At 37.8% G+C, this 24541-nt stretch overlaps 1 protein-coding gene across 1 annotated transcript in view; it reads right to left on the bottom strand.

The window, feature by feature from the left end:
- The window catches only part of CNTN6 (contactin 6), a gene marked incomplete at both ends in the record, with an annotated part of 111939 nt that overhangs the window by 19702 nt on the left and 67696 nt on the right, over positions 1–24541 (bottom strand). The window contains 5 exons of the mRNA XM_084292448.1: positions 1052–1179; positions 16688–16838; positions 17807–17936; positions 21217–21353; positions 23841–24025. Of these exons, the coding sequence (XP_084148574.1) occupies positions 1052–1179; positions 16688–16838; positions 17807–17936; positions 21217–21353; positions 23841–24025 (731 nt within the window). The remainder of the gene's footprint in view (positions 1–1051; positions 1180–16687; positions 16839–17806; positions 17937–21216; positions 21354–23840; positions 24026–24541) is intronic.

The raw sequence follows: 24541 nt of genomic DNA, 5'->3' as shown, positions 1-24541 counted from the left end.
CTTACAGTTTGGCTTTTTATAACCACCCATACTGAGAAGAGCTCACTTTTAAAGACTTTCAAAGAGACAAGTTGTTTTCTTTGGAAGGAGAGAATTTAAATTTTAGTCCATATTCATTATGAAGAAGAAAATAATGATAATGTGCAAAGAGGATATTCCTCATTCTTCCTTCAGAAAAAGACTTGCTTAGTTACACGGTTCTATAGCTAACTGTCAAAATGGTTTAAGTGAAGCAAAAATAAAATGTAGGGAAATGTAAACAAAAAATCAAACACTTTCAGACTATATCCAGGAAAACAAAATAGTCTAAAAGCAGAGAAGATATTCTAAAAGATTCTTTACTTTATTGTTAATGCAGCAATTAGACTGGGGAAGGGCTGTGGAAGATGGACATTTTAATACTCAGAGTCAAAAGCCAAGCGAAGACATAAAGAATAGTTTTCACTTGGCTCTGATTTGTTTTAGAGTTTTTTTGCCAAAGTAGCATGCAGCAGCTGGGACGCAGAGGAGGAGTGGGTGGCTTTCAGATCTGTGGGGATGCAACATATGCAATGTATATCTGTGCAACATGTATCTGTGCTGAAGAAAATAAATCCACCTGATTTTCAGATTAATTCATAGTGTCTTATTTCTTTTTTACACCCCAGCTTTAAAGTCTCTTATGAATCTCAGAAAGGATAGAAATAATAAATGAGCTGAATAAATTCATGTAAACACACTGCACAGGGGCCACCAAACTGCAACAGTGCAGCCCATGTCTCCGACATCAACATGGTATTGCAGTGCAAATATCATTATTAATGCTACTGTACATTTCTGTTGATATCTTGGGAGACCTTGCTGATAAACAAATTGATCATCAAGCTGGTGTGGTCATGAGGTTTCCCTTGCTGCAAGCATTTTAAGCTGTAAACTGCAAGTAAAAACCTGTCACTATTGATTGGAATACTGACTGGCACAGTTTTGGGCATCCCAGTGAAATAAAAATAAAAAACAACAACAGCAAAAATGCTTTCTAATATTCATAACCCAAAGAAAAATACTAAAGTACCTTTCACAGTCAGACTCCCTGAATTTCTGGCAATTCCAAACTGATTTGTTGCTATACAAGTGTACACCCCAGCATCTGACTTGGTGATGTTGTAGAGCCTGAGACTGCCATCCTCCAGGAAGACGATCCTGGGAAAACAAACAAGCAAACACACAAAAAAAAAAAAAAGAAGAAAAAAATACTTCTGTTACAGGAATTGTTACAAAATTTGAATATCTTTTTCTAATATTTAAATGCCTCCAGTATGTTTTTTTCTCTTCTACAGCATGGGGAATATGTATCAACTAATTTTCACCTCTCCTTGTTATTGATTTCTATATTGGGAAAGTTGTATTGACATACTGGAATTGACCATTAACTTATCTAGTTCACTTGCAGTAAAATTAGGAGTCTCAAGAGAATGAAGGAAGACCCAACTTGTTACCTAATTGTGCTATATTTTACCATAGGGAGCTTTTTTTCCAGATCTCAATGTTCTGATGCTATACTAATGTTATGTCTGAGGCCAGCTGCCTGTGCAATTTTGTCAGGATTATTAAAAGACATTAGCAGACTAGCTGAGATGCTGAAATGCCATCTCACAAGCCAAGGAGCCAAATCAAATACACCGCTGTCTCACAGGGCCCTCAAATCACCTTGTTAGTCACTATGCTGTTCACACCAGTTTGCTGAGGATTGGGTAAATTGCATTTAATAGTAATTTCAGAACCACTCCTGGGTTTTATGGACAAAATTAATTTCTAAGCTTGTTTACATGCTTCTTCTTGTCAATGAGATACATTAGGATATAAGCCAGTGCAGTGTTCAGCTTAAGTTTTCTTTAGGTAGGCTTTCGTGGCATGCCAGGAACCTTTTTGCTTTTACACACAAGGACAGAGCTTCAGGGTTTGGGGATTTCCTTCACAAATACACAGAACGGGCATCTATCAAAGGTAGAGAGTCTCAAAATGAAAAGTGATTTATCTGGGCAATGAACTTTAGGACAGAAAATAATATTATCTGATAAGATTTTCTTTATTTTGTGTCAGTTCCTCCATCTACCTGTTGCCTCTGGTAGATGTTTTGGTTATTTTTTTCTGAGCTCAGAAGGACAGTGGGCCGAAAGTCATGAAGTTCCTTGAAGTCTCAAGAAAATGGGATTAGGGTTTCCATGTAGAGCCCCTCCTACCAGTGTGGCCACCGTGTGAGCACGCTGCTTAGTAGGCATCAGAGAATCTGCACCTAACAGGGAAAAGCAGTGCTCAGACACCGCGTTTTCCTAGATCTGTCAAAATCCAGATGTAAGTCATAAATCCAAGAGAAAAGAGGCTTCATTCATTCCAGTGCTCACAGAAGCACTGCATTATTCTTTTATTTTCTTCTTTTAATTGACATTTAAATCTAATACAAGAATCCTTTTATAAAAAGAAAATATCTAATTCATGCATCACAGCTTGGGTATTTAATATTTATTACTGACAACATAAGATTGGATGATGTAATGAATTATTAAAGGAAACGAACAATAACAAGAGCAGAAGTTGAAGCTGGCAGTACTATCATAGCTGTTAAATCACAAAAACCATCACAGTATCTTGCTGTATTCCACTCTTGTATTTATATGCTTGTAGCTATAAGCGTAACACACATCAGGCCTTGTTCTGCTTCCCATTACCCTCTCCCAGCCTCACAGCTGACAGAGGGAAGCGCCAGACTCAGATTTCTGACCCTGTGTCGAAACACAGAAGCCAACCCGGCCTGCAGCCCTGCCAGGGAGCTGCAAAGCAGGGGCTGCAGCAGAGACACAAGGTGTCCAGCTGATGCTGGATGGAGAGGAGCACAACCATGGGGGCAGGACAGTGGGCATGTGCTGTTCTGGAGGTCATGCGCTCCATCCCCCCTCCATTTGCTCCCACTGCTGAACCAGCAGGATGCTCTTACTGTGCCTCAGTCCTGATTGAATTCACCTTGCAATGTCCATTTGTCACCAGCTGTGATGCATGCTGCTTCTTCCCTTTATTTCTCTCCTTGTAAAGTCCTGACTGTGTAGAAGACTTGCCCCTGCTCAGGGGCAGATTTAAGAGCAAGGAGCCCTGAGCTGGGATGTCTGCATGGCAGCGAGGACACTTTCCTGCCCTTCCAGCTCCTCCAGGGTGCCCATGTGGCCCCTGCTCCCCTCAGTGTCTCTCACTGGGCTGTGGAGCTGAGAGGGGAAGGGATTCAGGTTTGAATGAAAAATCTTTGTTACCTTGGCAATAATCACCAGGTACTGCAGTGGTTGCTTGCCTGCAATTTGTAGTATGATGAGAAAATATGTTGGGGTTTAATAATCTATCATTACATATCTATCACATTAATATATCCATATATTAATATCATATATCCAAATATATCGGAGAGGAGCAAAATACAAATCAACAAACTACACTTTGTAATGTAATGATGTATCAACCATACAACATTTTCAGACAAGGAAGGATGAATAAGCAAGAAACCAGAGGTTATAAGTGCATCTCCTTGGTGTGGGGAGACACCCGAGGACAATATTTCAAAGGTGGGTTTAAATATGAGGAAACACTTACAGGTTTTTCACTTCTGCCTTTGCAATGTTCTTTGCATTAATGATGCATTTCTTCACACCAGTTTGTACCAGCCGCAAGAAAACACTGTCATCAGAAACTGCTGGTGATAAAATACTTGATTCAATTGACTGGTTAGCTAATGTATGCTGGCTTTATTATGGTGCCAACAGATTCTCAAGTGTGGATCAGCAAATGCTCATAAATTGTATACCTGAATTATACGATATAATGAGACAACTTAGTGTCTCTCTCACCATCAAATATTGATGCCCTATTATTTTTCCTGCAGTTGTACCTAAAAGCTCCACGTACAGACTGGAATCTAGAAGTGGGCATGAGACAAAACCAGACAATCCTAGTCCCCAGAAGCTTCCACTATAAGTAAATATCCAGGAAAAAAAAGAGTCTTTAAAGATACACAGTAATAAAGGGAAGAATCTTTGAATGCACAAGCTCTGTGCTTAGCCCTCTAAGGATTACTGGTTATGGCTTTTTCACTGAAGTTTAGTGATATCTAGCTTAGACATTTTTTTTTTTTTTTTCTTATGTATTCTTTGCTAGGAATTGAGATCTGAATAATTCACAGCTTCGTGATTTATTTACTAAGAGGGGTTTGTACCCACTCAAGGGCTGATGAGGTAATGTTTGATCTTTAGAAATGCTGTTCTGAAGTAATACTTCCACAACTGGGCAGGCTGGGGCTGGACTGGCTCTTTCAGCAGATCAAAACAGAGCTCAGCAAAGACAAGCCATGAGCTAACAAAAGCTTCAGAGCTGCTTGAAACAGAGGTCACATTACCTAAAGACAATTAGGGAGCTAGCTGTAAATACAATACTCGGGCAGAATTTATGTAAAAACACAATGAGATCCGGAGTAATTAGCTAGCAGAAAAGAGAATTAAAGGGGAAAAAAAAAAAAGTGATTTCCAGATATACCAAGGTCTGTGTCAGGAGAGGGATGAGAAGGCGGAACACAGCAGAAAATCAACATAATGCATTTCAAATGCATGGAAAAAAAGCTGTGCGAAATACTGACCCAGTTGCCAGGAACGGCAAAGTTGACATAAACTTCCTCACAGCTCTGACTTTGTGCCATGGGTGGGGCCCCCCATGAGGGGCTGCACTCTGTCCTCTTCCATTTATCTTCCAAATACTGCGATTCTGACGGCAATGGGAATATTTGCTTTAATGGGCTTCAGATCAAGCTCTTACAAACGATTTAAAAAGAAGCTGTGAAATGCATGTCTCACCTGCTGAAAGGCTTGCTGAAAACCGTTACTTTTCACAACATTTTAGACTGCACAAAGGCTATAGATAATAATTCTTACCATTTGCATCAGGAGACAAGGTAACTTCAAGTACTGTGACAAGACAGAAAAGTTAACTTGCCCAGTATAGCGCAAGTAGAATGTTTTCTCTGCCAGAAAAAAAAAAATGGACTTTACTCCATAAGTAAGTGAGTGTTTGTCAAGGGACAAACATCAAAAGATCTGCAGTGGAGCTGATAAATATGTTGCTGGTAAAGGAGGAGAAAGAAGAATGAAAGGAGCTACTTGGGACACAGCTGTTCATGAAGTCCTGTTGCAGCAAGGGATTGCGTAGGCATCTCCAACTTACAAAATGCTTCAGTGCTTTTCAGGCTCATGCTGATGCTGATGTTCCTGCCTGAATTATGCAGGTGCTACCTCTGGGTAAATAGCTCAATTAAGTAAAGACACCATGAGGAAATGAAGAGATGAAAATCCGGTGAAATAAACTCATACAATGTTCCAGCACACACAAGCTGATTGGAAATGCTCTGAAATATCATTCCATATGTAACCAGCCCCACAAAGAGCTGGGTATGGTGGATGAAGTTCACTTCAAGTAGATCATGCAGGTATAAAACAGCTGTCATAGCCCAGTTTGAGGACATACCCAGGAGAGCCCCAGTCCAGGGTTTGGCTCCAGAGGTGGTGCCTTTCTGAGCAGGATTATGACTGATTTCAGGAATTGATCCAAAGAAATTTGAGTCTCCATAAACTATCAGTCACATACCAGCTTGGGAGAAGTTTTTCCCCATTTAAGAACAGTGTAAGTGATGTCCTTTTGTTTGCTTTTAACTTGGTAATTTCATGGGATTGATCGGTGTCCTTGTCCTCTCTGAGTCACTCCATTAATGTGGAAGATAAGTGCTATGTGAGAAGGGAAAACAGGCTACCCAAGATCTGCTGGAGTCAAAACTCTGCATAATGTTCAAAAGAATAGTTTGCAATGTTTCTGCAGAAGACATGAAACTGGGAAGAAGTGAGAGCTCATTAAAATTGTCACACATACTTTTTAAATAAAGAACTTGAGAAATCAAGCAGGGATGATAGGTACAGCTTTTAATTAACCAGGCCAAACAAACCATCTCCGAAAGTGTTGTCTCATGTGAACAAAAGATTGTTGATGGCTACTTGCTTTGATCTTAAGAGCATGAAAGAATAATATGTATTTAGCAAGGCCGATAGAAAAATAAAATCTGAGAAAAGAAAGAGGTGTCAACTCATTAGATTTTGAAGTGTTTTGTGCACTGCTGTATTGTTCAGCCTGTTTTAGAGATGTACAATTTTAATTCATGGATGTCAATTACATTAATTCAATACAGCAAATGCCTTTGAAATCTCCATCAAAATCAGCTGAGCTGCACTGGTGTAATACTAGGGGTGATTCAAACCTATGTCTGCAGATTTCAGTACTTCCAGTAGTACAGTTATCTTTTCAAGGGCATAAAATAATTCCTTTCAAAATAAAGTAACCCTGATACTTGATATAAAGATTCACCCTTCTTTTCTCCTGTCTGCCTCTAACATCAAGTGTCTGACACCTCATAATGTTATTGAAGTCATCATCACGGCACTGTGCAGATAAAAAGGGAGTATGCTGGATCTGATGAAATCAGAGGCAAAGTAATTTTTATTATCTGAGAAATCCTATTTGAAACCATTTCTTCGCAGTCTCACTTTAGTGCTCAAGAGCAAAACCACCGTTGCTTTCACAGGCTATGAAAAGCTATTGTTTATAAATGTCCTCATGTATGCTAGCAGACGGTGAAACAATAACTGACTTTTCTAATTTTGCGAAGATTTGTAAGCATGAGAGAGGCTGAATTAAAAAGCACAAGGAGAAGCAAGCAAGGGACAGCCACTTGAGCACAGATCTCAAGTGACTCAGTATTCCTACTGATTTATGCAGATGTAAATGCGAGTAAAGTTTGACTGAGTGAATGAATTGTACCTGCTGATGACAGCTCTGGTATTTTTGAAAAGGTCCCACTGAGTCCCATCTGAGATCCAACTGTCTGTATTATATGTTAATGATCTTTGTACCTGTTTATCCTATTCTGAGTGTAATTTGTATGCTAATACTATTGCCATTTAATAAACTATGCTTAAATGAAGATTTTCCTTATCTGCATGCTGGTATAAATGAGCTTCATAGTTGATTGACAATTAACTGGAAATAAAATAAATGCCATTAAACTCTGTGTTAACTATTTAGATCAAAACAAAATTACACAATCTATCTGAATAGTCTTATTAAAACATCTTAGAAATAACATCTTAGAATACCATTAGCAATGGTAAAAGGTGTCAATGAAACACTATTCCTGTTTCCCCAAATTTCTAAATGTTCCTAAAAATGAACGTTATTTTTGCATAGAATCTTTGCAATTTGGAACTACAAATATTTATTTTATGCAAATATCTACAGATATCCGAATTGAGTTTTACTCCATTGTGAAGCTTCGAGACAAATTACAATATTTTCAGGAGACTGTACTCTCATTAACATAAAACTGCAATAATTGCTATGCTGTCTTTAATATACTCATGATAAATGTGAGGCAGGCAAATGTCTTTACATGATGGCCAAAGCAAAAAGTAGAAAAAACGCCATGTTTGTAGATATGTGCCTAAACCTATTGTAGTATTATGTCTCAAAACTTTCAGCTGTGGAATACTGGGCAGCAGCACCTCTATGCATACAGGAAAGAAAGACGTGCCAAACAAACAGCTAGTTTGATAATGGACCAAAACAAAAGATAACACCCCCCAAATGTTTTAATCTCTTCAGCTTTCTAAATCATTGCAATAATTTTTAAAAAGAAAACACTACCCTGCCTTTTCCCATAGTAACTTGTTCTCATGTCGTATTTCACAGATATGGCCCACTTATGGCTCTTGTCTCCCATGTGGCTGTCCTCATCCTATCTGAAATCTAAACAGTTGATGTCATGAGATTTCATATAAACTAGACTGAGACAAGAGCCATACCTTAGCAAGTCCAGCCAAAAAGGTATCTCTTAGTTACAAGTCTACTTTGTGGACAGGGCATAAAAAAACATGGCACATATCTAGCTGTACACCAATCAATGTGAACATTCATAGTAGAAAAAAAATATAGTGGTAAAGTAATACACTAAGAAGGAAAGGATCAGGAGCCAGACTGCAAAATTCTGTGGTGAGAATCCAAGTAGAAAATAACCTGAATTGTGAGAGAAAAAGGTTGCCATATTTTCTATTTGCCAACAAATTCTGTTGCTTTTATAAGATCTTTACAGCTCTGGTACATCAGAGAAAAGTTCTTCCAGCACAAGTTGGTGTGCCCACACTACTACTATTCAGCCAAATCCCACTATTAATCATTATTTTTATGATTCAGATATTATCAGAAGTTCAGAGGCAGCCATTCATACAACCAAATTCACTCCAGATGTAAAACTAAGACCTTAATATGGGACTTAAGTGGAATTTAAACAGTACTTAAGGCCCTGAATTACCCTGTGTGTGGGAGTTTAATTCACTTAGAGAAATCTTTTTTCCCTATCTGCTTGTCAGAACGTATTTCAAAAATAAAAGTACAATAAAACCTGCAGTTAACTTTAAATTATTCCATATATACTAGCAGCAAGTGACACCAGGTACACAGCGTGGTGCTGATTTGTTTTTAGAAACCCTGAACCAGCACGTTCGCGTGCACGCATACACATACTAGATGTGCAGCACTGGAAATGCTCTTGCTGTAGGTGTATTCTAATGTCAAAGTGATTAATTTTTAACAATCAAATCAGGAAAGGGATTTTGGAACGAGTAGTCCAAATTCCCAAGCTTGGGCAAACAATTCCTAAGAGAACAAAAAAGGAAGGACCAAAATCCCCGTTCTTCAGTGAGAAGCTCTCACTGCTGCTTTGCCATCGATGTTCTCTCTGAGCTCATCCCCTGAATTCCTCTGCTCTTCTCCTTAGCCTGACTTCATTCATCTTTGATCATTTCAGCTTCCACACTGACCACTCTTATCTCTGTACATTTCCTTGCTCTTGTGTCTTTAGGTCTCATTACTTCCAGCTTTCTGTACCCCTTGACTTGGCTATTTGTTGGTTTGCAGGAAACTCTGGGACAATCCCCAGATTGTCTGCAGAATTTGCGCTTAACTTGACCTTTAATGGTTGGACACTGAAGCCTTAGACCCACAGCCTTTCTTGAAGTAACACAGAACATAGATATTTTGTCATTTTTATGTATGACTAATATGCTACCTCTTGTATGAGTCTCTTAAACAACTCTGCCATTCATAGAAAATTTGAAAATATATTTAGTTTTTGTAGAAAAGACATAGTAAAATATTGGTATTTCTTTGTAAAAAATTTTGATTTCCAATAACTTCCCATGTATTCAAGCTCCAGCACATGCTAAAGCAGAGGTGTTAGTATCCTCTTACAAATCCTTCATGTTGACCAAGCACTAGCCACATTTTCAAGGTGCTGTTTCCTGTACTCAGTCTCATGTAGTTCTTCACACTAAGAAAAATCCCAGAAATGCTTTGTCTTTTCATTCACCACATCTAGAGCATAACTGGCAAGAGATACCCATTTACCTATCATGCCAATCAATAACATCCTATTGCGTCTTTTTACATCACATCCCCAACACACCCTGATCTAGCCGTTTCCTCTCACATCACTTTTAGGTCAGAATTTTTTCCATCAGGAATCTTTTATTTGTTGTTTGTGCAGTGCAGCACAGCATGCTTTTCATCCACTGCTCATAATTCTGTATGCTATGGCAATACACACAAGAATAAGTGCAACAGTAATGATGTGCATGGCAGTACAACTTGGACTAGAAGAGGATCACAGAAGGTTGCATTCTCTCATTATTTTTTGCGTGAACTCCTAATTAGGAACCTTGATTCAAAGCCTGTTGAAGTCAATGGAAAAGCTCCAGTGAGATTAGCTGGCTTTGGATCAAATCCTAAACATCAATCAGAATATGTGCATGAAGCAGGGACAGAACATGAACTAAAAGGGAGAGAGGGCACAACACTGACACTCACTGGGGCTTAGTTTATTACAACTCCATATGACATGGAAGAGTGACAGATTGCTTGGGACATCTCAGCATGTAGGACAGCCCCTCGGAAAGGCTCACCTTAACAAGGTTCCCAGGAGTTGACTAGGAACAATTTAAAATTGTATTACAGAGATGTCATACAGAAGGGAAACTGTAATAAATCCAGTATCATGCAGGTTGTCACTCTTCCTTAAACATGAGAACATATGGTTCATTTGCTTACTTGATGCTCACGCTATCTGATGTGCTAAACAGTATTACATTAAGTAGTCAGTAATACATGATGAAATTAAGTTTATTGGCTTGTTCCTTTATGAAACTCCCTAAGGAGAGAGAAAAAAAAATAAATAGAAGAAAAGCCCTTTTCTTATGTCTTCCTCTGCGCTAATATTCTGTCTTCTGGCTGCCAGAGTTTCATGGGGTCAAGTAGCAATGGGGGGCCCCTCCTGCCTTCTCATTACTTTACCATGGATTGAGTTCAAATGGAAAGATAACAGAAGAAGAAGAAAGGGGGAAAACAAAGGAAAATAAGATTAAGAAGAAAAATAAAATATTCTTTTTCTTCCCCTCCTCTGTTCTCGTTCTTCCTTCCCCCTGTATCTCCTTCCTCATCTTTCACACAGTTATAAGCTTTCTCCTCCCCTGCCTTCCGTCTCCTCTTGGGGGAAAAGACAGAATTAACCAGAAGCATGAAAAACACAAAGAAGGAAAGACTGGAGGTACTTCAGGTCAGTCTGAGGCATTTTCTTGCATTCCTTTGATTGTAAAGCTTTTTTTTTTTTTTTTTTTTTTTTTTGTAATGCCAATTTTAGCAGTTTTGCTGGATCACCAAACATTCCTGCTCATTTTTACTCACTCTTCAGTGAGTATTGTCATGGTTTATGATCGTGCTAGATTCAATGACATTATCGAGAAGTAAGCCTGGGAAAATGCTTGTATACTTATACTTACACGCAACAGTGAAAACAGAAAAATAGAACTGCTGTTGGCAAATAAATGTTCAGGAAGTATATTATCTCCACCCTTACAGGTCTTTTGCAATATCTTTTCTGTTATCATTCATAAAAAAAAAAAAAAAGGAAGACCATTTTAATCTGAATGTGGGATACTTTTAGCCAGAATACAGAATGCTCCTTGCAGCTCTCAGCATTCCATTGGGAAGGTAAGGATGGGTTTTATCCAGTTAGCAACAAATACATTGTACTAGCATGGCCAGAGAGATGAAAAAACAAAGCAATTCTACACAGTAGGTTCAGGTTTTGCAGGAGTTTTCATATCTTAGTATGCAAACTCAGACCAAACACAGAAAGCAGACAGGTAAATCCATGTCTTTGATTTCTGTCACTTTAGTTGTTAGCAAGGAATGGAACTGAAGTGATTAATCAAATTTAGCAGATGTGGAATCAATTCCATTGGTTCCCTAAGCAAAATTAGAAATTCATCAAGGGAGAAGCTTAATTTGTATTCATGTTGACTTACAGCGATGGTGTCTAAGATATCTGGAATTGCTCTGATTGCTGATGCCCACACTTCAAGTGCTCTATTTAAAAACTAAAATAGGAAATGAACTTCTTTACAAGCACACAGACATTGATAAGATAGAAGGGTTAAGGCATATCATCAAAGCTATGCAAAGCTTCTTGTGGTAGAAAAGCAAAAGGATAAAATGGAAATACACTTAATCCAGGCTTCGAAAACTGGACTTAAAATATAAAATAATAGTAATATTAATATCCCATTCCTATTCACTTCACCACATTGCTGTAGAAAGCTGGGAATAGGATGGTAAATGTTGGAATAGCATAAGAAAATACTTCACATATGAAACTTGCTACCAGCATACAAATGTCTATACTATCTTTATCTGCAAACAGTGGGTGCATAAATCAGGGTGGTTTGTGGCACAAACCAGCATGACAAGCAAAGCTTCTCTTTGCCTGTGCGACTCAACTAGCGTGACTTCAGTACAGGTTTCTTTTTTTCAAACACTGTAGGTGTTTCATTCCCCCTGCTTTGTTCATCTAAAAGTTAGGCATCTCATTTGAGACAGAGGTGCCTGCCAAGAAAAAGTAAATAACTACCTTAGACTGCATATTGACTTCAGCTAAATAAAACTTAAGTGACATCAATCTTCTCCTTTGTTAGTAGACTACTACAAAATTTGGGATTTTCAATCCATTTTGTCATGATTCCTCCCCAAGCAGGACTTTTATTTTTTTTATTTATTTAAAATAATGGATATTCTGGAAGGTTTCAGTACAAGCTAAACAAACAATGCTGACATTCTGGTAATTGAAATGTTTCACTGCAGTTTGTTGAACTGCCCTGACACATTTCTTTTCAAATTGGTTCAAGCTGAAATGCTATTTCACAGTGCAATATGCTTTATATGTTTTATTTGATGGGTAGATCGAGGACCTCTCATGTTTACCAATTAACTGCTTTTTTAAAATCTCCTCCTTTTCTAATTCCAACAGCAGTCCGCAAGAAGACAGACATTTTAAAAACTTTTTTTTTTTTTTTTAGTGGTGGGGGGTGTGTATGGAGCAGGGAAGAGACCTGATTCCAAACAGTGGAGCAGCAGAAGAAAAACAGAAGTGGACAGCAGTTGTGCAATCTCAGAAGGTTGTAGAAGAGTGGTCCTGCCCAGGAGACTGCCCAGATGCAACATACAGCTGTGACCCTTTGGTTATCAAAACCTGTTGGGTTGTTACATCTCTCCTGGTAGCAAGAAAATCCCCCTGAGCCTCCAAGGGGCAGCTGTGAGACCTCAGCAATTACCAGATAATTTTTCTAACCCTTAGTGGTAGTCTCCAATCACAACATCTGCTCAGTTTTCTTTGTATAAGGTTGTTGAAAGACAGCTTTTCATTTCAGTGCTCAATCACTCTGCCATATTTCCTTTGAGAAATGGCAGTAACTTGAATGTAAAATACGAAAAATAAATTCTCTCTCCCATGCCACACTTACCAGGTAGAGCAGCTTTGTTTATGGCAGAGAATCAATTACCATCCTTCACTGAGATGGGGTTGAAGACCGTCCTACAGGCAAGACCAGGAGCCAACACATATTGAGCATATCTTATTAACCCCTAAACATACTTCTTGTCCAGTCCCCAGAAAAGAACTTAAATTATGAATATTTGCTTTTTACTGATTATTAATGCATGGAAAGTGCTGCATATGACTAATGCATTTTTTCAGCCTACCTCATTTCTTTGTTTTCCCTCAGCTATCTTCATTAAAATTCTGAGTGGAGTGAATCACATATGTTTATATGCATTCACTACAGTGTTTGGGGATCCTTGGTTCATGCTGAGGGAACAGCACCTCTCCCTGGTAAGTAAATAGGGTTCTAATTCCCATTTATTAAAATGTTTATATCAATTTAAAAAAAATAAAAACAAAACATCCTGAATCCACTGAAGATGATATGACATACATTCATGATAAAATCAGAGTCTAAACTCGCAAATTTGCTTTAATATATGAATTGTTTCTTTCCACTCTTTCTTTTCCACTTTTCCTCAGTGGGTGCATAAGATGATAAAAGTGAGGTGTGAGATGAAGAAAACTCCCTCTGGATTTATTGAGAATACATAACAGAAAAATAGCTCCTATCTGTGTCAAAATCCCCAGCTTGGGAGTTCATAGCGTTACGTTTGTTCTTTTTCTCTGCCGCATTTAATCTCCACATTAGCTAAAATCCACAGCACATGCCAAGGAAAGGTCTTGCATTTGGCAAAGGGCAGATAAATCTCTTCCAACTTTGACAGCAGCCTATTGGACAAGTGGCATTGCTCCCAAAAGCCTATTTCACAAAAATTGGATTCAAAGGAAGAGGTCAGTTTCCCAAAAGAAATCTTGAAGCTGTACTAGACAATACGTAGAAGCTGACTAGAGGAATCACATGAAGACAGAGAAGACATAAACAAGGATTACATAAACAAGGATTCGCCAACCATGGGATTTCTTTTGATTCCTGTAGCTGATAATCTCACATTGCCACTCCGAAGTGGCCAGCTGCACTAGCCAAAGATAAAGCCCACTACACAAAAGGTGACCCATATGAATTAGGGTGAAAATCAATTATTTTTGAGAGCTATGAAATAGAATACTCAGTGTAGAAGGAACACTAAGAAGAACAGTAAGCAGACCTGATATATGTATATTTGCTTTCCCATTTAATGTAAAAAATTGATTGGGAAATTTTTTTGAAGGACTTGTGTATGATTCAAATGTAATAAACCATTCTACATCAGCTAGAGTATAAAAATAAGTGAAGATTCAGGTAAAGGTGTTTTTGAACTACAGAGAAGACGGGAGAGAGGAATGGGGCAGGAAGAAAACATCTTCAAAGGCTGAGGACCTTCACCCAAGTACTGCAGCTTTGTAAATATAAAAAGGCTTGACAGAAGAACCCCAGAGGAAATCAAGTATGAAGTATTTCATGGTGCCTTTATTAATAAGATGCATAGTCTATTAATTAACTTTTCCTATTTAGCACATCTATATTTACACACTTAAACTGACATTAATATAAAGCAGTGTTGTGTGATATTAATAGCTCAGAGGTTCAGGGACAGCAGTAACTATGCATGCATGACCATCATAACCTATTATCACAAGTGAAAGGAAGAAGGTGAAAAAGAACGAACATCCTTTTTCCCTTAGGGTGAAATAGGTCTAGTTGCACTATTTCTGTAACAAAAGATTGAATTTGTCCAAATCATTCTCAGGAAGCTATGTGGTTTGACTTATTTTTCAGTACGTCCATCACAGTTTTGCTGTCAGAACCAAAAGGGACTGGTATTTCTCCCCCCCCAGCATATATAGCCCAAACAGATTTTAAAAACATAGAAGAGAAATCCACGTAGACTATAAACACTGCATAATGAAATGTGAGCAGATATAAGGAAAGCTTTAGTTAAAACAGCGCATCTGTATGGTACATGTCAGGATTTAATCATACATACAGAAAGACAAAGCAGGTTCTTTCTTTTTTATGAGGAAAGATGTGTGATTTTAGTACTTTAATTAGCTGTGAAGAGAAATTACAGCTACACAGATCCTCATTTCATTTCTGCTTTCTATCAAAGATCTCTGGAAAAAAAAATACCATATAGACGATTTATTTTATCTTTTTTAAAACTGTGGCATTATCTATTTTGTCATTTAATAATAAAAAAAGCCTAAAATTCTACTTCACACCAGTGGACACCCTGGTAATAATGTTTTGCACACGGAGTGTTTAAAATCCCTTGCATTTGCCTCAGTGCAAATCTTGCTCCTTTTGTTTACTTTTGCTCAGCAGCAGAAGGCCTTCTGGGATGCTCAAAAATTGCAGCATGCTTATAATTGTTAGTAAATTAATACAGAAGTACAAGTAAATATGGCACGCAGTATGTAAATATTTTATTTTTTTTATAAGCAGATCAGATGGGGAATACCATGGTGCTGGAAGTAGCAAGGTCTAGGCTTAATTCAGTGATTTACAATGCAAGTTCTAGATGGTGCCCTTCTTGCTCCTGTACTCAGTGTCAGGGTTTAGCCATGGTAAACTGCATAATGGGAATGTTTTGTGTCCTACAGGGGTTGACTGAGTCTCCATACAGTAGGAATGAATAGGCTTTTTTTGTGGAATAGACCATACAAAAATGCAAATAAAAGATTTGACTGAGCACTGGTTAGGAAAATATTTTCAGTTAATAACTGAGCAGTTAAATAGAAAATAAAACTGGCATTATTGACAGGATGGAAAAAAAAAAATCAATGGAAAGTTCTCTACAGACTCTGGCACAGATTGCTTACCCATAGCTTTGTTTTATTGCAACTACCTACATGAAATACCTCTTCTCAGCTTTGCATTTTTCACGTCTACTCAAATTTACTTTTATTAACAACGTATACTATTTGCTATATTGCTGTTATATTCATGAACTGAAAGAGATAAAGATTATAGTTCTTAGACACTTGTCCATTTCACTCATCTACCTACATTTCCACATGGAAATAGAATCATGGTTACACACTGTGTCTTGCATTAAAAGCAACTTATTGACTTGAGTTAATGCTTTACTGTGTAACTGGCATTGGCATACAGTATACAGTACTAAGCATAGTTTGTGGCAACCCACAAATAAACTATCAGCCATTTTAGACCCAATGTCAGTAATGTTCTGCTTAAGACCATGCAACTACATATCAGTTGGCTAGGGAGCGTACTGGCATGTTGGTCCAGTGGCTAAATCCTGCCTAAACAGAAAAGACAGGGGATCTGTAGGGTGATTTCGATATGGGTTATTGTACAACCTGTACAGCTGCTAAGCAATTATGCTGCAGCCTGAGGGTATATTCCACTTCTCTGAAGCCTCCACTGATGTCTCCTACATGAAGCTGATTCACTCAGGCTTTGCATGTGGTAAACAGTCAGCTCTGATAGTATTCCAGTGAATTAACTGTTGATGAACTTGAGCTTATGTATCATACAATTACCCGGGTGTATTCGGTTTCTCTTTGTTCTCAATCAGCTTTATAGCTGCAGAACTGTATGGCCACTGCTAAAGAAGAGTAGGCCTCTGGCATCAAAGTTTTCTGTCAATGAGCTGTCAAAAGCAATACTAAGTCAGCTGTGTTTCAGTGATGTTTAAATTATATTAAAACAGAACACCCAACAATCCAGCAACTAGTTTATTACAGTACCTTTTGTTCTGCCGCAGCACCTCTGAGCCTTTTCTCCAGTTAATAACTGCTCTGGGAGAAGCACTTGGTTTACAACCAATTGTAACTTCACCTCCAACTTGAACAATGGAGATTTTTTTCACAGGATTTTTTGAAAAATCAGGGGCCGCAGCTAAAAATAAAGAGCACAATGGTATGCAGTTGACAAGTTATTAAATGAACTAGCTAATTTCTGAGTAACGTAGTAGGTGAATCCAATAATTGCTTTGCTTTTAAGCTTTCTGCAAGAGTAGTCGTATCAAACGTGAAAAATATATTTAAATACCAAAGCACAGAATTCATTGAGTCTCATTTATGTTGCTGTTTCTAAAGTCTCCAGTCACACAATCCTTCCTCAGGATTCTGCGCAGACTGGGAGAAGAGGTCTGTCTGCAGAGGAGGTTCCTGAGCAAAGCTTCATCAGCAGCATAAATACTTTTCCTGATCCTAGCCACAGGTATTCATCTGCAGAGTTTAGAACATGCATTTACAATTTATCAATAATTTTCTCTTTATTAACTGACTCAAAGTGTATGCACAGACGTGCAGTATTTTATGGGAAAATTCTCCTTAAGACCTACAACAGTTAGTTACTCCTGAAGTCAGTGTTTTACCGCTTTCAGCAGTACTTGGCTGTAGAACAACCTTTATATTTTCATATTGATAGCGGAACACTTATAACGTGAAAAATATATATTTTATGTGGTTCTCTGGTAATCATTTAGATTATTTTTTGTATGTTATTTACTTTTATATAAACATTTGCCATGTTCTTTAATGTTAGAACTATTTTTCCCACTTCCTGAAATGATTTTTAAAACTTCAGAATAGCTATTAATAACTCAAAATATTAAGCGAAAAATAGTATTCTTTAAAGTTGAGTGCATGTGAAAAACAGACTACAAATGAGATTAGGATTTTGCCCTTAAACCAGCCACGAAATCCAAAAACATTCCCATATAGTTCTTGAAGCACAAGCAAGGAAACATGAACGTGCTTGAACTGCCAGGTGGAATTTAATCTAGTTATTTCTTAATTTCAGATTTTTGAAAGCAATGTCCTATTATACTCAGTGTCTTCATTTTAATGACATTTACTCACCTATCACCCGCAATTCAGCATTGGCATATATAGTATCATACTTGTTTTCTGCTACACACTGATACAGGCCAGAGTCTGACATATTCAGCATCGGTATGGTAAGAGTTCCATTGTATATTTGGATTCTCTCCTGATAAAAGAAAAACAAGCAAAAAACATTGACAGAGCCAATAAATGTACAATCCCAAAGATTTTTGGTATCATGCTGATAATTCAAAGTGGAGATATTTTTGGAAATCACGTTAAACATACTCATCAGAATTACAATGCATACATCAATTATGATGGATGTATTTTCAGACCCTAACTCTTCAAAGCTTTTCAAGGCACATGTTGCAGAGTCATTGCCTTGGGCAGGTTTCCCCAGATGTTCCAGCTGTGACATGTGTTTGCCTGCTTTGCCGAGCTGTGAACCTGGGCATGCTTCACCACGAAAAAGACAGAAGCAGCTACTGGAGGGCAGGCACGGCGGCACCATGCTGGAAACCCGGAGCATCTTCCATATGGCTCCTGAGAAGCAGCACCTACATCCCTCTCCAGGGGCATGGTGAGGGATGATTTACCCTCCTTTTCTATTAGACAAATCTAACAATGATAATTGAAGATAATCAGAAAGACTCTGCGGGAGACAGAGGTGTTCAAATAACTGAAGTTTAAAATGTCATCACCTCCACGTCACAGAAAAATGATCCACTGAAAGTTCTGCTGAAACCAACACTTAAAATCCTATTGAAAACCCACAGGTAACTATTCAAGCCAGAAAAAAAACACGTTCTTCATGGCTTGAATTTGTATTCACCATATATTGCTTTGATGTAATTCTGCTGAAATAGAGGAAACTGCACAGTATGTAAATTTGGACCACAGCTTTTTTTCTGGGTGCATTAAAAGGAGTTTTGTTTGCTTTATCTTAAGAAATAAAGAACGTTTCATGATGCAAACATAACTTTAATCTAAATATTTTGCAAATTAACCATTGCTAACTTCTGGAGACAATCATAGCTCCACAGCAAAACATAATACTGAGAAGTAAGAGAGAATATGTTCTCCAAAACATATTGGCGTGGAAGAAAAGAACAACAGGGAATTCCATCACCAAGCACACATCAGAGAAGGGATATTACTATTATTATTATGCTACTATTTTAGTGTGACTCTACTGCCTCTGAAACAGTAAGAGGAACATATGTTTTTACATTAAATAGTACAGTCCTTTGCAGAACACCTATAAGCACCTAAAACATTTGTGATTTGCTGAATGCGTACAGCCTAACTTGCTAAGCTGCCACAGGTAAGCTCTTTGCATCCCTGTCAGGGAATTTCTCTTGCTGTACTTCAGAGGGGAGAGAGTTGCCTATTGAGCCAAGGAACTGTTTTTTAGTACTCTGGCTTTTCCTTGGAGGTCTCTCAACCAAAAACTGACCCAGTCCAACCTTGTTTAGCTTGGAAATATGATGAGCACAGCCTGCGGTTATATGGCTGGTGCACTGCAAACTAATTAACAACATTACATTACTTATCTACTGTTAATTTTTTGAGGCTCTTGCTACAGATATATTCTGCATACTTAGTTTTACCTTCAGGCTGTTTGCTATCCTCTTGGTGCATTCTATTTTATTTATTTATTTATTTATTTTTACAAACTTCCTTTGAATACAAAACCCCCTTCTGAAGCAACACTCACACTTCATACACATGCCAAACTCCCTGCGATTCTCAGCTGGCTCTTTTGAGCTACATAGACAAAGAGAAGAATAAAGCACACCATGTACACACACAGGAATAATGCAGAGATGACCAACTAGGTGGCCAGGGAGAAAAGGTTTGACAGAGAGCAAACAATATCCTTAGACGAAGTCCCAAGGTGGAAAGTGTCTGGGAGGTATTCTTCCCATGATATTTCCAACAAGCAGGGTGCTGTGACAGACTTAATATTTTATTATACCTTCCTTGTACTTTCACCTCCAAAATATCCATTTTGTCCACTGAGCAATGACATTCTGCATTTTGTTGCCTGAAGTATTCCATTTACAATACACTGTAAGTACTGTGAAAGTGTTGGTTGAAAATGTTTCTGTAGAGTGTTGTATCCTTTTTTTATTGAAACAATGCAATTGAAAAGCAACAGACTCTAAATATCACTGTCTTCAAAAAGAGAAACCAGATAATCTTGCTTAGGGACAGGTGACAATATGAGTAAAACTCTTGGGTTTTGAAAAATTGCAATCGAAGTAAATTCTAGCTAGCCTTCTCAGATGCTAGTTGAACTCTGTTGAGGACTAATCCTGAAGAAAATCATAAGGAAGATTGGACCTTTCTCCCATTGTTTCAAATATACACTAGTAAATCAAACAAGTGCTGGTTTTGCAACCCAGTAGGTGTTAATTTAACCTATATGTTTTGAAAGTACTTCTGTATGTTCTTGCTAGATAGAAATTAATCACAGGATTATTTTTTTCATACCAAGTAAAAGTGCATTACGGATAAGCCATGCCACTTTACACCCAATAGATACTGAATAGGTGCTTAATTAAAAGGGAAAGTTGGCTTTAGCAGTACATAAATATTGAATCTTGCCACAGATATTTAGAAGACTAATGTGCCAAAGCTTGGCCATCACAAAAGAATACTTATACTGCCCTGAAAGAACCAAAGCCAAGTTCTCAAAAACTTAATGGCATAAGTAGCTGATCTGCTTGCTTAAGTGTTTGAACTCCATTTGACTTCCCCTCTTGTACCCCACTCCTACCGCTACATTACTTCTCTCCACTGTCATCCTTCTTTGTCCTTTAAGTGAGATTTTTCCACTTGTTCTCCATTTCCTTATAACTTTATATGGTTTCCTTAGGTCTATTATTCCTCTACATAGTACCATATAAATATTAAACTCAATATTAACTGATTTTCAGAGCTAATTCAGTTAAAGGACTAACATAGCATAAAAATGGCCATACTGCATCAGACCAAAGGTCAATTCTGCCTACAGGTTAAGAGCAGAAACCACAGAAAAGTGCAGGTTAACAGGCTGACCAGATTGCTCTGTAATACTCCTCCATTGTCAATTGGCATCCTACTGACTTCCCAAACTACAGACTGTCTACAGATGTGCTCTCTATTTCTGGACGGAGTCCTCTTTCACTACCTGTAATAGCTATTTTTAAACCCATCCATGTTATTGTCATGTCTTGTAGCACTCAGATGCCCTGTAAGAAATCATAACTGACAATACTATACATTTCAATGTATATGAATTCAAAGTAGAAGCTTTGTGCTGCAGAGAGGTTGTGCTATTTATTTACATATGTTAAGCATAATAAATTTATGAAAAAGGTACTGTTGTAAAGTGAATACTGTGACTAAACCTTGTAAAACCAAGATGAACAAGAAAGCTAACAAGACAGGAACCTTACCTCTGATGTGAGAGGCTGGCCATTTTTTAACCAGCTGTAGGAAGGGCTTGGTTTTCCTTTTGCCTTACATTCCCAAAACAAACTGTCATAGAGAGACAGAAAGGCATTTTGGATTTTTTTATCCCATTCAGGGAGTGCTGAAAAGAATACGCAAGCCATTTTAAGCAGGAGAAATGATTTTGCTGGAGTTACACTACCATTAATTAATGAACTGACAAAAGCTAATTAGTAGTTGACCAACACATTCATAATATATTGCGAGTGAATTCCACATAACAAATTTTCTAGCACAGAACTTCAAGACTAACTTGGGAAGTGGTCAGGAAATTCAGTTTAGATATTGTTCAGTTTTATGGCCAAGATTTGCACAAGCAGTTATTTTAGATGCCTGAAATTCTGGGCATGCTTTCTGAAAGCAATAAGACCCCTACTTTCTGAAAGCCAGCCATCTTCTCCATGTTCTTTGATCTCTGTACCAAAAGGAGAAATATCCAAATTATTAGTCAGTAGTTAATCAAACTCACAGATATCAAGTGCTACCCCTCTGTTTTACTCACACACCTGAGACCAGGGTTTCCTAGCACATGTTGAAAGCAAGATGTAACTTACAACAAATACTACACAAAGGAATTAGTGTTATTCAGAACAGCTTTTGAACATTTGTGGCACATTAACAAATTCATTGCTGCATAAATGCAAAATTTGCAAAAAATCCCACACAAGTTCTGTAAACACGCAACTAAGCACTGAATGATGGAGTTGAGCAAGAATTAGCATGAAGCAGACCAACACTTCAAACAGTTGCCAGTATGTAGGTGAATGAGACCTAGGCAAAAAGATCAACAACCACTTGGCTTTGGGATACACCAAAGCCACTTGCAAGCTTGCATCCCTCCGTGTCTAGGATATGTGGTTGGTGTCTCAGAATCCCTTTACAGATTCTTCACTGGGTTGTTAAGTCAACTCTGCAGACTCCATGTATGAGCATGTATAAACACACACTGTTCTCATATACAATAATTTTATTTTAGGAGGATAATTGTTATCCTTTGAGGCAGCAGAACAAGGTACTAAAAAAAACCTCCCTCCATAGCATGACCCTAGGGGATAGCTCATGACTGTGCCCCAACAAAGCACCCTGAAGTGGTTCAGCATTAGATTACAACAATGCCAAACACCTGTTTCAAACAACAGGAAAGTACATGTATATGGGATAAACCCCCCATGCTTAAGTGATTCTAATTATGTGTCATCTTCATTGTTCTCTGAGCCTAAGACACAGATCTAAATACCAAACAAAGCAGCAGCCAGTGCCCAAGAAACTCTACTTCCTAGAGACGAGCTGCCTACACAGCAAGCAAAACCACAGCAGCACAGAAATTAAGAGGAAGTAAATTAAATAGGTAATATCCCAACACACTCCTAATATGATAAAACCTTGTGCAAATGCTTCACAAGTGCTGTTTATATATTTCACTATGAACAACTATTAATTAATTTACAAAGCACAATAAATAAGCACATTATTTCAAATTACATTAACTGATCATTACTTTGTAATTGCCTATGCTGTTATCAATCATGCACAGGTAATCTACTGAACTTAATTTTAATGGAACTGCTTGATTGACATTCTGTGAAAATTAGTGGGCAAAGAAAAAAAAAAAAAAACAACCCCCATAAAAGCAAAGAAATAAACATTCAAAGCAACAGCAGACTGCTCTCTTCCTGGCATAGATCTTGATCTTAGCCAGGGCTGCAGGAGTTTAGCAAAGCCTGTATTATTTCGTGAGAAGAGATTTCCTTAAAAACAAAAACTTGCCAAGGTCTGAACAGATATTAATTATAGGCTTATAGTCTAGCTCTTTGTACTTGTCATCTTACTGCTATATTTTATTTTCCCTTATTTTGAAAGATTCATAAGGCAACAAAAAAATCTCCAGATCTCTTATGTCCAAATATGTTACTTTCTGTGGGTATTAAAAATGACACCAAACAGAATATAATTCACCTTGGCTATAATGGAGCATCATGTGTACCATGGATCACAGGAAATTAATGTGTAGGAAGGGAAGACAAATGAGAGAATAGTTTCACAGAAGTATTATTCCCCATTTTGGGAGAGGAAGAAGGAAAGTGAGGCAGGAAGATGATTTTCCCCAGTTTTGCCCTCATTTGTTTATGGAGCAACAAGGTTCAGCTAGAATAAAAGGTGAATAAAAGGTGAAAATCTTTTACATATATGAACCAAAATCTCATGAATCCTTCCCTAATCTGCATCTAGGCCAGCTTTATACTGCTGTGAGCTGTTGAGAGTAAATCGCTGCCCGCCGTTAATGTTTCATGTAAATGTACCAGGGATTTTTCTGCCATGTATTAACCTTTACAACTTCATCACAGCACAGCCCACATTTTCAATCTGAGTTTTAATGCAAAATATCTTTATTTGCTGAGGATGTAATTCAGTGAAGGTCACTGCAGACCTCCAATCATTTTTTAATCAGCTTAACCTGAACTACATTTCATATTTCCAGTAAGGGGCTAATAGACTTGATATACAAAATATATCTGAACACTATCAAGCTCTGAAAAAAATAAATGAAGAAATTAATCAATCTGCTTACCATAGACAAATAATTGACCTCTTGCAATGTTTCTTCCTCGAATGTTTCCTGCAATGCATTCATAAAAACCTTCATCTTCTTGCTGAACATCCAGGATTTCAAGAACTCCTTTAGTTTGGTCATGTTTGATTTTCTTTGTCAGTGACTTTCCATCAGACCTCTTCCAGCTAATACTAGGGACTGGACTAAATAATTACATTTCATTAGAGAAAAAGAGAGCATTTTTTATAGCAGAAAAGATGACGTGAAATCCTTTTTACAGAATATTTTAAAAAAGAAATCACTTCACTTTCTAGGAGTGACATATAGAGGTTCATAAGGCTGAGGTTTTATAACTCACCTAACTTATTTAGGGGCACAAGTCCAACTGTGGGGTGAAGTCCTCAATCAACTTTGATTGCTCGTAAAGCCAATTTGGATTTTGCCCACAGTAACTCTGAGGGTCCAATCCTGCCTTTTAACACTTACAGTGAAGGGACAACTCTGGAAGTCCAAATAAACACCACAGAAGCACTGAATTATTGACTGGTTTTCAGAGCAAACAAGTTCCCTCTGGCAATAAAGGTATTCTCACACCTCAAAATAGGAAACATTGGACAAGAATTCAAAGGAGCTAAAAAGAACAATAAATCTAGGTATAAAAAATGGGATCCAGGGTAGAAGAGGGCAGGAAGACAGCTGAGCAAGGAAATGGTAAGTAT

The sequence above is a fragment of the Netta rufina genome (genome assembly GCF_964035555.1).
Source record: "Netta rufina genome assembly, chromosome: 10".
Classification (NCBI taxonomy): domain Eukaryota; kingdom Metazoa; phylum Chordata; class Aves; order Anseriformes; family Anatidae; genus Netta; species Netta rufina.
This window is presented reverse-complemented; position numbering and strand designations above follow the sequence as displayed.